The sequence below is a fragment of the Melanotaenia boesemani genome, chromosome 1 (assembly GCF_017639745.1).
Source record: "Melanotaenia boesemani isolate fMelBoe1 chromosome 1, fMelBoe1.pri, whole genome shotgun sequence".
NCBI lineage: Eukaryota > Metazoa > Chordata > Actinopteri > Atheriniformes > Melanotaeniidae > Melanotaenia > Melanotaenia boesemani.
In genome coordinates, this window is record NC_055682.1 from 33,098,530 (window position 1) to 33,112,255 (window position 13,726).

General features: G+C 38.3%; 2 protein-coding genes across 7 annotated transcripts in view; one reads left to right on the forward strand and one right to left on the reverse strand.

The window, feature by feature from the left end:
- tars3 (threonyl-tRNA synthetase 3) lies at positions 1-12,304 on the reverse strand. Its single transcript, XM_041981896.1, has 19 exons — positions 11,969-12,304; positions 11,608-11,694; positions 11,222-11,409; positions 11,010-11,133; positions 9,699-9,823; positions 9,381-9,498; positions 8,398-8,462; positions 8,171-8,249; positions 7,881-8,027; positions 6,808-6,906; positions 5,121-5,287; positions 4,838-5,000; positions 4,607-4,744; positions 4,067-4,144; positions 3,854-3,954; positions 3,343-3,447; positions 2,321-2,393; positions 2,046-2,160; positions 1-501 (listed from the first exon to the last, which is right to left on the reverse strand). Exons 1-19 carry the CDS (start codon positions 12,287-12,289, stop codon positions 353-355), a joined length of 2,442 nt encoding a protein of 813 aa, XP_041837830.1. The 5' UTR covers positions 12,290-12,304; the 3' UTR covers positions 1-352.
- Positions 12,241-13,726, forward strand: part of ulk3 (unc-51 like kinase 3) — a 17,712-nt gene continuing 16,226 nt past the window's right edge. For 3 of the 6 annotated variants that reach the window (XR_006009929.1, XM_041981930.1, XM_041981943.1), the window contains exons 1-3: positions 12,502-12,591; positions 13,195-13,339; positions 13,470-13,610. Coding sequence is in view for 5 of the 6 variants with exons in the window: in XM_041981930.1 (XP_041837864.1) it covers positions 13,235-13,339; positions 13,470-13,610 (246 nt within the window). In the remaining variant the exon portion in view is untranslated. Of the gene's footprint in view, positions 12,323-12,501; positions 12,592-12,703; positions 12,912-13,194; positions 13,340-13,469; positions 13,611-13,726 lie in introns of those variants that run through there. The other 3 variants (XM_041981924.1, XM_041981909.1, XM_041981917.1) reach the window with 3 other exon arrangements.

Here is a 13,726-nt window from a genome sequence, read left to right on the forward strand (position 1 = left end):
AGAATTATTTTATTAATAGGTTTTCCATTGAAGACAGATCCTTGTGAAAGTAAGGCTGTGCCAGTTTCACAAGTCATTGAGCACAACTTGTTCTTATCAACTTTCCTTCATGTAGATTTTGACTACTTGTTATAAACAAAAAAAGTCCCTTTTACACATTGCTCGTGACCATGTTTACATCTTTTTTTTTTTTTTTTTGCAGTCCCTTCATTACAAGTCATTACGAAACATCACTTCATACATTTCTCTTATTTTAAATTAAACTTTCGCTACCATCAGCCCATTTTCTTTGCTGCTCTGACTGCTGAGACTGAGGTATCCAACAAAACAGTTTGCTTTGTTTTCGTGTTTATCAGAATTCCTCCTCTGCATTTCGACAGCGGGATTGTTTGAGCAGGGTCAGGCGAGCCATCACCTCACACACCGACAGCTCTCCGTGGACCTTGTTGTCTCTTGTGCGCACATTGACGCTGTTAGTCATCTTCTCCTTCTCCCCGACAACTGCCAAGACACAAGACAACAACAGCTTGACATGGGCCAACCAACACACACAGCTACCCTAACACAGTCCCCAATTTGTGCTGCTGACAACTGTGGGTGGTAGGCCAGCTTGGACATCCATTTCAACCAGTCTAGTTGACCAATTAGGAGTGTTTATTTTGACTCACCAAAACAGTCATGGTGCCACTGCTGACAGCTGTGCAGTTAAACAGACTTTACCCTCCTACCACCCTGAATTTTTCAGGACACTTGTTACAACTCAAAATTTCAAAGATTTGTTTTTTGCTGCTGATCCTTAAAAAAAAAAACTACCATAGTTCAAGGCTGCAAAACCTTCAAACCAACCAACAAGAAATAATGTAATTTAATTTACAATGTTGTTAAAAAAATATCAAAGCCCTGAAACACATAAAAAAAAAAAAAAAAGAGTTAAAACATAATTAAATTAAAACAATATACATAAACTTAATTAAAAAGCTGATTCAGTGAGTCACCATTTAATAAAGATCAACTTTTTAACCAAGTTAAAAATGTTACATTTGATTTATTTATGTGTTACAATAAAATGAGAAAATTTAGCCACCATCTTTGGCTGAACAGTGACAGCAGTCTCAAAAAAGTGAGGTCAGACAGCCAGAATACTCCATGTAAAAGACTGGAGAAGCCAGTTCAGTCGACTGGAGGGGCCAAGGGGGCCAGGAGCAAGCTGAGGAGCTAGTGGGAGAAAAGAACAGAAGCTTGGGAATTGGAGCATTTGGCTGGTAATGCTGAAAACTGATTTTAGGTGACAGAAGGCAGGGTCATTTGCTAGCAGATGGAATTATGGATGTGGACAGACTAGCACAGTAACAGATCTCCATTTACTGAATGAAGATGTAGCCTCACCCGAGACATTTTAAGACCAGAAGTTTGTTTTTTAAAGAAAAAACTTTAAAATATGTCATTTTGAAGAATGCCTTTGTTTCAATGAGATTAATCATTGTTGGAGTGTGACTTTATTTTAATTTATACTGCAGGGAGCAAAAATTGGAGACAATTGAAAAGATAACCAATCAGCAAGAGAACACCCATCTTCTCAGTCATCACACAATAAAGACAAAACTCCCCTGGTCATTGTGGGACGAACCAGTTAGTTTCAGGTTAATTATATTTTTAGATGCATGCCATCAAGGAGATGTCAGATGTTATTGTATAGCATGAAAACAATTTAAAACATAAAATCAGACTTAAAAAAATCTTCCACCAAAAGAAAAAGGAGTGTTAGATGGACAGACATCTGTCACTGCCTAAATCTGTGGAGCAGCAAGTTCTCCAAGATGGTGGAAAGACATATCTTGGCAAGTCCCCTTCAATAACAGATCAAGACTATCTGGAATATGCTACCATTTAAAGGCAAAAAGGTTTAACACAAAGCACTGACTGAATTTAGTATTGATCCTGTTTACTACTGCTTGCAATATGATGACTGATAAATAAAAACGATTTGCTTCATCATCTTTGAAAGCATCTCGACTACAGTGTACGTGGGCAGTACATGTCCTCACCCAGAATGAAGTTATATTGGGCCAACTGAGCATTTCGGATTTTCTTATTCAGGAGACAGCCAGAGTCCAAGTCAGCATCTGCCATGAAACCAGCTTCTGTGAACTGCTTACACACCTGACAGATATAAAAAGACCAAACATTACCATAAACAGTAAGCTAGAAAAAAAAAACAAAAAAAAAAAAAACAGTCTCCACCACTGAATGCCACAAAAAATTAGCACCATCCACAGGATCATATTAAAACATCCCTGCAACAGGGAATTAGAAGATGTACCTTTTTTGCGTAATCTTCACAGGAGGGGTTGACCGGCACCAGCATCACCTGACGTGGAGAGATCCACAGAGGCCTGAAGGAGAGACAGATGAACATTAATACTCCTCATACACAAATATTCACTTTCAGAGTTTAGGATGGAATCTTTGTGGTTCGGGAATGACACTAATAACGCCATGAATTGTTTGGTTTTTCCAGTAAGATGGCAGATCAGCTGGGGCTGTCACAGTATCAGTGTTTAATATTTTAAATTATAATTATACTACATTTAAATATATTCAGAATTTATGATAAATGTGTATTACAAATTATTATACTTTTTTTTTAAAAAAAAAAAATTGGTAATTGGTAAATTTTTTTTTGCCCTATGGTTTAGTGTATTTAAATAGACATGTTTAGTGTAAATGATTTGTTGTTTTGTTATTCGGCACTTTGGTCAATAGTGTTGTGTTTAAAGTGCTCTATAAATAAATTAGATTGGAAATATAAATTACTGTAAATTGTATTATTAAAATGTTTTAAAATTAAAAATTAAAATTAAAACATTTTAATAAAAAAAATAAATAAAAATTTCAATCATGCAGAAAATGATGCAATTTCATTTTTTTTTTAATTTAATTCAATTTAACAAGGTTATTGTGGCCAGTAAAATTCACAGTATTGTCACATATCAATAAAAAAAACATATTTATAGCTGTGAACTACATCATCTTTGCTGTTTTGTATTTGTCTAATTTACTTTTGGTAGATTAAATACACCCAAAAAGAGAAGAAATGGAGCTGCAACATAAATAAATAAATAAATAAGTGTGTTGTCTGTACTGTACTGGAAATACTGGACTATAATAACCCTGTTTATAGCTACAGTTTTCTACAACTTAAGTTTACAACAAAAATACCCAGCAGTAATAAAGAGTATTGGATTTATCTTGGATAAGGCAGATCAGAGGATTGGGCCATATCAGTGTTGTGGATTGTGGTTTATTTGGCATTTCTGGCTGAACCCAAGCTGAACTTCTCACCATTTCCCTGCATAGTTCTCTGTGAGAATAGCAATCATCCTTTCCACTGAGCCCAAGATGGCTCGATGGATGATGACGGGTCGGGCTTTGTCATCGCCATCCTTTCTGTTATCACAGAAAACAAAAGAATGGAAAAATAAAGAAAACATCACACACAGCTTTATACTAAAGCAAAGCGCTGTAAGTTAGCTTTCATCATTAAGATAATTACCCTCCTTACCTACTCGCTCTAAATACACCCGTTTGCTACTTTATCAATATCTATTAGTACCTCAGCACTATTCATTAATCTGTGTTATGTTACTGTACATGATGTGCATGGTTTTCCCTTGCTGGTACTATTATTTGTATGTTAAATATGTATACAACTCACCCCCTTTGAAACAATACCACTCAGTAGTGGAAGGTGCAAGCTGAGACATCTTATCCTGAAGGGGCTTAACATATAATCCTTGGTGCAGTGGAGCGAACAGACTCAGCAGTGTGGCAGTGTTTTGATTAGGTGACTCACCCCACAAAGGTCAGTTTGAAGCGAATAGGCAGCTGGAAGTCCAGCTGAATGGTTGCACACTGGTGGTAACGTCCAATAGCGTCTTTGATCTTAATGTCAATCTGCAATGGCACAGAAAGGATTGCAGCCCTTTCAAGACTTCAGGAAATAAAGCTGATGATGTTGTGTTTGGCAGGAGTTATCTTTAAAAAAAAGAAAAAAAAAAGCTCTGACCTTCGGTCCATAAAACGCACCGTCTCCAGGGTTGAGTTTCCATGGCTCCCCGAACTCATTCAGACTGTTTTCCAGTTGCTGTCAAACATGAGGCAGAGGTTCATTACATCAGAATTTAAATCTAAACAATTAAAAGCAATTACTGTGATGCAGTCCAAGTCAAACTTAAGTACACAATCAAATGCAGAAGTTCAGTCTGTACTTTGCACTGCTGGAAGCCTTTTTATTTACATTATAGTAATGCAGCATCCAACCGTATAGTAATAACCAAACCCAAGACATATATGAGTAATGTGTCTTGCTGACAACACACCACCTACAAGAATTCACTGAACTTCACATGACTCACAGATGTGATACTACTGTATGATCGCATACATGGCAGGGACCCAGCTCTTTCATGCACAGAGCCAAATTGCAACACAAAGATTTAACTGCTTAAATCTAAAAAGTGTGCAAAGTTCTTGTTTAGAAATCAGAGTCAGATCTGATAAATAGCTGCTTATTTGAGTTTTAACTCTGATGCATGACACAGTTTACCTTCTCAGCCTGGTTCCACATTGCTATGTCGCCCAGGTACTTTTCTGGACGAGTTGAAAGGTGAAGCTGAAAGGAGAATCCGAAGACGTCATAAACGCAGCGGAGGAAGTCCAGACAGCCCTTCATCTCTGACTCGATCTGAGATGGGAAAAAAAGAACCCGGATTTAGGAAATAAGAGATAAAGTATTTCTTTTTGTAAAATAAAGACGGAAAAACACAGATCTTATCACCTGGTCCATGGTGCAGAAAATGTGGGCGTCATCCTGCTGGAAACGGCGCACTCTGGTCAGTCCAGTTAATGTTCCTGACAGCTCATTCCTGTGGAGGACTCCAAAATCTGCCAGCCTCAGAGGAAGTTCCCGCCACGAGCGAGGCCTGTGACTGAACATCAGGCTATAGGACAACCAGGGAACAGCAAAACAAAAACAAAAGAAATATGACTAACATGGATTCAATTCCAAATAAGCGGTTTGACCCACACTGCACTTCCTGATCGAGCGCTCTAAATTTTACCAGTGACCGGGACAGTTCATTGGCTTCAGAGCAAAGATGTCATCTTCCACGGGGAAGGAGAACATGTTTTCGCTGTAGTGTTGCCAGTGGCCAGATGTCTCCCACAGGTTGCTGTTATAAATGTTAGGGGACGCTACTTCCTGAAAGCCTCTTCTCCAGTACTCGCCCTAAGAAAAACAACCAAACCACATAAACTAAACACTCCAGCTGAACTGTACAGGTACTTCACACAGCAGAACCTTGAAACCTCAAACCACTGCAGTGAAAATAACATCTTGCGGGTTTTTATTTATCCATTTGTTGCCCTTAAGGAAAAAAAAAAAAAAAAAAAAAAACATGTAACAGCCTGTTGAGCTGTTTGGCAGCCAACATGATGAGGCTGGTGTAGCTGAATAGATTTCAGTGCAGAACAGAAAAAAGAGGTGGAAACCATGCATGCTCAGTCAGCTTTTCCTAACTAAATAATATTCAGCAGAGAAACAGAGCTTCAGAATCTGACTATTTACTGCTTAAACTCCACTTTAAATCAGCAGAAGACTGTATTCAACAGCCAAATGTTGTATTTATCCAGTTTTACAGACCTTGTGATTACAAGAGGGATATATTTTTAAAGGAATTCTATTAATTTTAGGTTAAAAAAAATATTGCCCTCCAATAATAAATGAAATATTTATATTTTCTAAATGTCCTGATGCATAAAAACAGTGAACTGAGAGGGGGGGCACTTTTTTTTTTCTTTAATTTAACCCCCACATGTCTTATGAGCAGGATTCCTTGCACAGCAAGTAAGACTTTTTTGGTGATATACTGTATGCTGGAGGCTAATTCATATTTACTGTTTAAATCTTTTTCTTCCCCCCTTTACTCCCCTGCAGTTATAACAGACTTGGGAGTGACGTGATAATGATCTTGCACAGTTTCTGTGCAATCAATGTGAGGTCCTTCGGGCTTGGTCTGGTTGGTGGGTGTGTGCTGTGAAAGCATTCAAGATGTCAACTTAGCTTCTGCATTTACGTCAACATTTCCAACAGAATCACTGAACTTGGCTCAGCTGCTGAAGTTGCTCTTAAGTCTTAAGTTTCTAATTGAAAGGGAGATTGTTTACCAGTCATCAAACTAACCCTGGAAATGTTTGGCTTTACTTTTTTTTTTTAACTCAAACAAAACTGGCTAGAACTCCAGTCACTGTGAGTCTGATACCATCTTTAAATTTAAGTTTAAGTATCAAATGATTAAAAAAAATGTTTTGTAAGGCAACAGCTAGGACCACCCACAGCAGTCACTCCTAGGTTAAGATCTCCTAGCACTGATTTAAACTGCATGAAACTGTAAAAAACAACAACAACAAAAAAAAGAAAAACGAAAGCTGAGTTCATTGTTTGTAAGTGGTCTGCATTTGAGTGAAGTGGCAATCACCAGCAGCCCACTGAAAATGTGAAGTACAAGCTGAGCCTCATGGGCTCCATCTCTGCACCACTTCAGATGTAAAACCAAGTGCTGCACAGAAGCCAGTGAGAACTTTCCATAAACTTTTATGCAAAATAAATTTAAATTAGTCAACTCTGATAGGTCTATCTCAAAGGAGATTGCAAAACAACTATTTTATGATATAATCTGTGTTACAGGAAGATGAGCATTTTGAAATAACCAACCGAAGCTGGTAATTTTATCACAGATGAGCTCCTACCCTGATGAACTCTGTGAGTGTGTTGTAGATGTAGGCTCCACGTGGCAAAAAGAAACAACTGCCAGGGCTGAGATCATGGAAGAAGAACAGCTCCTGATCCTATGAAAGAGACAAAAAAAAAAAAATTAATGACTTCTCATCTCATCATCATCTGCAGGTACAGCCAGCAGGAAAACTCTTCCATTTATTATTTATCCAGTTATCACACATCAATCATCCTCACAACTTCACAGTAAAGCATAATATTCTGAAATGAAAAACTGATGAAAATCAACAGAATATGTGCTGTAATAATGTAACAATGGTAAACTTTACACTTTGATTTAATACATTAGGCTTTGAGATTGCAGCTTCTATTATGTTGGGTGATATCCTCAGTAAACAGATTCATTAAAAAGATTGTAAACCCAAGATTTTAGGCTTAGGGTCTGGACGCCTGAACATTTCCCTCAGAGCTACAAGGTCATAAAGATGTTATCAGTGTCTCCACAATGCCCTGTCCATATGAAGAGGCTTCATTTAGGAAGGTGCCACTGAGCACCATCTTAAACACAACATGCCAGTTTTGCCGCCATCCTCTAGCTGGAATCAACCGCATTATCTTGACTTCTTCGTTTAATAAGGATGTGTGTTATTATACGTGCTGATTGAGGTGCTGCCGTCTGTGTCTCCCATGCTGGGAAACCAGCTGGAGTGCTTTGATGATTCACGGCTGTCCTGAATGTGCCTGAAGGAAGGAACACAGTGCCCTCAGCTGGTATATAGTGGTAACAGGCAGCTAAGCACAAAGCAGCACAAGTTTATATGTAGACACCTGGCTGCCATGATTATAAAATGCATGTATCCTTACAGGTTATGTGTTTTATCTTCATTCCGATATTTAACGCATCTACAAAACCACTGACGCTAGTTTTTACTTCCTCACAGGGAAGTAAAAACTACAAAAAAAAAAAAAAAAAAAAACAGCACATGTGTTAGCCATAATGTTACACAATTACACATTAAAGCGTGGTGCTGCCTTTCAGCCTCAACCTGCTGGGTGGGCTAAACCCTGACTGCTTGCAGCGACTCACTTTGCCAATCTTGCGATGGTCTCTATTCTTGGCCTCCTCTTGAAAGCGTTCCCACTCCTTCAGCATCTTTGAGTCTGGGAAGGAAATCCCATAGATCCTCTGTAGAGTCTCCATGTCGGAGCGGCCCTCCCAGTAGGTAGAAGAATTCTGATGATAAAAGGAAAAATTAAAAAAAATTTTTACACAGTTCAGCACAGGATTTCCTTGGGAATTAATTAATTTGGAGATCTGCTTATTTAGCAACATACCGAAGAAAATAATACAATAAGTGTGTGTGTGTGTCCCCTTACCTTATAAATCTTCATGGCCTTGATTTTACCAGTATGTCTGACATGGGGACCTCTGCACAAGTCAATCAAGGGCCCACATCTATCAAAAGTTTGTGTTTCAGCAGTAAGCATTTTAAAATACAGGGCTACCAAAAATAACATCTAATTTTGTGAATTTAAAAGCTGCAATATATATTTTCATTAATCAAGACATTTAAAATATAAATATATAAAGAGAATCAGCGTACCTGTACACTGTGGTAGTGGGAGTGGTGACCTTCTCATTCAGAATGCGACACTTGAATTTGTTGTACTGGAAAGATCATCAAGATGTCATCTTTAGCTCAACAAACCTCTATTTGTTTGTTTATCCTTCATCTTTAACCTCATTATCATGCGAACACCCTGTACAAGAGGCAGCATGAGAGCTTCTGCTAATTTCTCCACTTCAAGCAAACACCACGGACTAGGTGTCACATGAAGGCAGAGACTGCTGGTTACAAAGATGTCTGTCTCATCACTGAGTGACAGAAACACTGAGCCAGCAGCCAAAGAGTAGCAAAAAATAAATAAAAACAAAACTGCATCATCTTAAATCAGGTCTTATTTTTGATGTTTTGAATTGTATTCCACCACAAAAAAAAAAAAAAACAAACAAAAAACATCTTGGGCTTCATTTCTCTCTGGATCCTTGTGGTGTTTCTAAGGTGAATTTGGGTGCTTTCTCTAAACTCTCTTGACTAGATTATTGTCAAACTTCAAAATCAACTGATGGATTCCTGAGACATTTATCTGTTAAACACCTCCATTAAAACAACTGTAAAACTGCTCAGGTTTAATTTTTCAGCTTCTATTTTTGGACCGTTCCTCATCAGACTTTACTAATTTTGATTGTGACACTCCTGTAATAATCTCACATGTCGCAGCTTTCCATAGAGACCAGGATGATACATACAGTCCTTGTAGTTGTGAAGATACTTAATTTATTTTTGGGTATGTCATTTCAGACAGAAGGGAAAACAACAGACCTCATGATGAACATGTTAAATAAAGATTTCACCATTTTCTTTCTCCCAAATGACCCTGTACTGTACCAGAAACCATCACACCAGCACAAGGACACACTTCAGAACGGTTAACAGGTCAAACACTGGACATCAGCAATGCCATAGGTAATTCTAAGCAGAGGATCCCAGGTAGAGAGCCATCATGCATCCTTCATTACACTCACCTTAAACATTTTTAGCAGTGTCTGCTTGCTAATCTCAAGTCTCTCAAAGGGCTGTTTTTCCTTCATCACCGTCTTACACAAAGTCTCCAGGTCCCCAAACTCAGTGCTGGACACTGACCTGGAAACAACAAACATGTTTAGTTCATTCCAAGTTACAGTAATAATCCTGTACTTTTCTAGTAGCAGTACGTCTTCCGTTTATAATTCATTAAAAAAGCCAAACATTCAAATTTAAGAGCTGTCATTGAAACTCAAGAAATAAGCCATGAAATGAGCTAATTTATCTTAAACCATGACACAGGCCATTTCTGAGCTCACTTCTGTCCATCCAGGAACATGTCATAGTAGAAGCCATTCTCAATGGGGGGTCCATAACACAAACAACCTCCATAAAAGCGCTCCATGGCCTCCCCCAGGATGTGAGCGCTGGAGTGCCAGTACACCTAAGAGTAGGATGCAGACGATAGTTTGTAAACACTCGTTTTTCTTTTACACTCCTTCATAAATAAACTGAAATGCAGACTGTCAAAAGACCTCAAAGAAGACTATTAGAACTCAACAAACCAAACAATATTTAGTCATTTAGTTCAAGAGAATGATTCATTATTGCATATCTAAAATGCAAGAGTGTACAAAGCTTTGCTTTCAGTATCTCGTAGTGGTTCCAGTCTCAGGCATCTGCTCAATATTGCTTTATTCATCTGCATGGAGCAACTTTAACTCCTTCTTGTCCTTCCACAGCATTTATAATGATTAACTTCATCTTTGTTGTTCGTTAACTCCTCTTTGATGTATCGATTTCTGTGCTTATGGTCCTCGTGTTGCCGCTTTGTTCCCTTTCTCGACAGTTTAATGGTTTAAACAGATGTCCTGGCATTTTACTTTACAATTCACTGTTATAACTCAGAATCTATTAATGTCTATAAACTGTCCTGGAAATGATTAATCAAAACAGGCTCAAACCATGATACTGCCACCATGTTTCACAATGGGATGAGAAATTTAAAGTTGGAATTCTTCATGTAAAACACTAATGATTCAATTCAATAAGGTTCTTTTTGTTTTGACCTGGCTAAGAAACCAACTTCCAGCAGCGTTCTGGTTTATTTGAATGATATTTGGTAGTGTTTTGACGTGGCATCCTGATGTCTTGAATCACATATTTACTGATATCATATATTTACTGACATCATGGAAAGTAGATTAATTCAGTTCATAAAAAAAAGTTAACACAAACCACTGATGTCATTGTAATAGCTGGACCTGTTTCCAATTAATGACAAGCTACAAAGCTTCATTAACTTAAAAAAACTATAGACTTCTTACAACTTTACATTAATTTCTGGTCCTGAAGGTTCTCTTTTTTTAATCACAACCAATCTACAAACTATTGAAAATAAATAGTTCCATCAACAACTGTTGTCATATTATCTCTTTCTTATTCTACTTTTAGGATTTTGGAAGCTGGGTCTTGGATACATTTACTAACAAAAGAGGAATTGCACAACACTGAGGAAATGAAGAATTAAAAAAAATCCAATTTTCCAATACCAAAAAAAATTATTTGTCTTTGTCAATTTTGATTAGATTTACATTAAAAGGGCATTAACAAAGACTCCTTGTACTCACAGCTTGAGCGTCTTCATTGTCAAAGCGCAAGATCTCAAGAGAACAGTCCTTCTCAAGAGGTCTGTCCAGATCCCAAAGCTCCCCATTCACCCGAGAAATCACTGCATTGTCAGCCAGGCCCTGGCTGAAAGATGGAGTGCAGCACAGATGCTTCAGAAATGCTGTGTCCAATGTTACAATAGGGATTCTGTCATAATGAAAGAGAGGATTACCTGATTTCACTAGCCAGCTGATATGGCGTGGTCACCCAAGACTTGCCTGCCATCTTTCGCCCATCTGTCAGCTCAACAGTAATGGGCTGGCTGTCTGCAGCTTTCTTTGCCAGCAGGGCATCGCTCTCCCTCTTCAGCTCGTCATACAGGCTGAGGCGCTCAGCAATATAGCCAGGCCAGTGTTTTAACTTCAGCAAAAAAAAATAAAAAAAAATTTAAAGAAAAAAATAGATGTGTCAAAAAAATGTTTTAATATGTGTATCTGCATGAATAAAAATCCAGCTCCTTGAGTTTTGCGTGTAATTTAATAATAAAACTGAGATACTATTATGTTCAGTCCCTGTCAGCACAATGGAAGAACAATGTTGTAGTCCGTTAACATTTACCTCCTTCACACTTCCATCCACTTGCCCCTTATCCTGCTTCTTCTCCTTCTTGTTCTTGTCACCTCGCTTTGTGTCCAAGGTTGTCACCTGTTAGAGTGAGAGAGTGAGTTTCTTTGGCTCACATGGACTCTCATCATTACCCCTAAAGCCAAAAATATTCTCTTGGTAAGTATTGTAAGACTGCGCACAGTGTAAAAGCTATTTCTGGAAACGAGGTGGTGTGGCTTGTCATTTCACTTGACTGGACAGAGGCCCTGCCACTCACAGTAATACAGTGCTGTATCACTCTCTGATCACAATAAGAATTCCAATAAAACCACCTAAACTGGAGGACATTTTCTGTCCAGGCCTATATCATTACCCCATCATCAGCTCGATTGTTTATCTGCTGGTGCTTGTTGGTGTTTTTCTCCATGGCTTTGTTACTGTTAGCTCCTTGCTTTCTCTTGCCCTGCGCCTCCTCCAGCTCCAGCTCCGCCTGCAGACCCCGCCGGAGGTGCAGCAACCGGTACCTGAGCTTCTCATTCTCCGCCCGCAGGCTCTCAAGATCCGGGTTTAGTCCCGTAACACTGGCAGTGTCAAGGCCATTAGTTAGTCCATCCCGCAGAGTGGATATTTCTTTAGTGAGGAACCGTATTTGCTCCTCTTGGGTGGCCAAACGTGCTTCTAAGCACTCCGCCATCTTTAAATGACCAACAGTAACGACTGACTTCCGGTAAGAAAATATTAAAATTTCACTCACTGTTAAAATAGATAGCAGAAATAGTTATTTGTTATTGAGCATTCAAACGCTTGCTGGCAGAGGAAACATTTTTTTCTTTACTAAACATTACTACAAATATTCTGAATGTATGAAGTTGCAGTAACGGAGTACCACCGCCAGGCGGCAGCATCATATTTTGAGATACATTTTGTCAGCTGTGTGCATAGTGACAGTCTCTGTAATGTAAACACTTCATTCATGTGTAGTGGGTTTGCCGACAGGTTAGTGTGTCAACTGTTTGATTATCTGTTTTTCTATTTCCTTAAATAACCACAGAAAGCTTTTTACACTTTGGGTTTAGTTCCGGGTGACGTTAGTAACTTATAAATTATCTGGTATTTGTTACAATAGCAATATATTATACATTTCCGGCACAGTACGTGCTGTGTTAGCTAGCTAGAACTTGGATAGCTAACATGATTGACAACTAATTTAATTAATATGTCGTTTTTGTTGCTTGTCAGGACTTCCGGAACATTCTAGAAAATGCTCAGCATGCATATGTGAAATTCTACATAGTTTCGGGAAACATTAAGCGACTGTAAGTAGTAGCTAAAACAGCAGTAAAGTTGCATTTTATTTGTGCAGACTTAGAAGTATTGATATCTCTATATTAAAGCTTTTAAATTATTGATAAACACAGTATGGAAAAACCAACATGTAAACAGTTTTGAAATAGAATAATGTGGGATAAACTATTCATTAGCGCGATATTTCAATATGCTACTTTCAGGGAACATCTTATCTCTGAGCTACCGATAGAAAGATAAAGAGGGCATGTATCGGGGCATTGTTAACGGCAGCATACTAATCATATATTCCAGCTGAGGCCTGTCTGGGAGTGTCCAATGTTGCGTTGTAAGCATGGCTTCAACTTCCAGTTTTGCTCCTCCAAAGCTGGCGGACTTTATCCTGACAGAGCGACTGGGCAGTGGCACATATGCTACAGTCTACAAGGCCTACAGGAAGGTGACAATTAAATTATTGTAAAGAAATGTTGCATTGTTTTTCTTATATTTGAAAAGAACGTGTCCAAATAGAAGAAAGCCCAGCATTTAAACCTCAGTGCGGTTGTGAATTCCTTAATGTGATGTTGCAGGGGGACAACAGAGAGGTGGTAGCAGTGAAAGTGGTTGGGAAGAAGACTCTAAACAAGACTTCAACAGAAAACCTGCTCACAGAGATTGAAATCTTGAAAACAATTCGTCACCCTCATATAGTCCAGTTGAAAGACTTTCAGGTAACCACCCATTATGTTCTAGTTTTATGGTTTATTTGAGGAATGTTGTTTTTTTTTAATTATATTTCCACTAGATCTGATTATTCTTTGCCCAATATTTTTGAAGAATAATGTAG

What these genes read in the sequence shown, in the direction of transcription:
- tars3 (XM_041981896.1), bottom strand. Translation starts at nt 12,289, where the DNA reads ATGGCGGAGTGCTTAGAAGCACGTTTGGCCACCCAAGAGGAGCAAATA. An exon ending in CCCACTACCACAGTGTACAG is followed by an intron (nt 8,250 to 8,397) that starts GTACGCTGATTC and finishes AACTTTTGATAG; the next exon opens with ATGTGGGCCCTTGATTGACT. An exon ending in CACTCACAGAGTTCATCAGG is followed by an intron (nt 5,288 to 6,807) that starts GTAGGAGCTCAT and finishes TGTTTTTCTTAG; the next exon opens with GGCGAGTACTGGAGAAGAGG.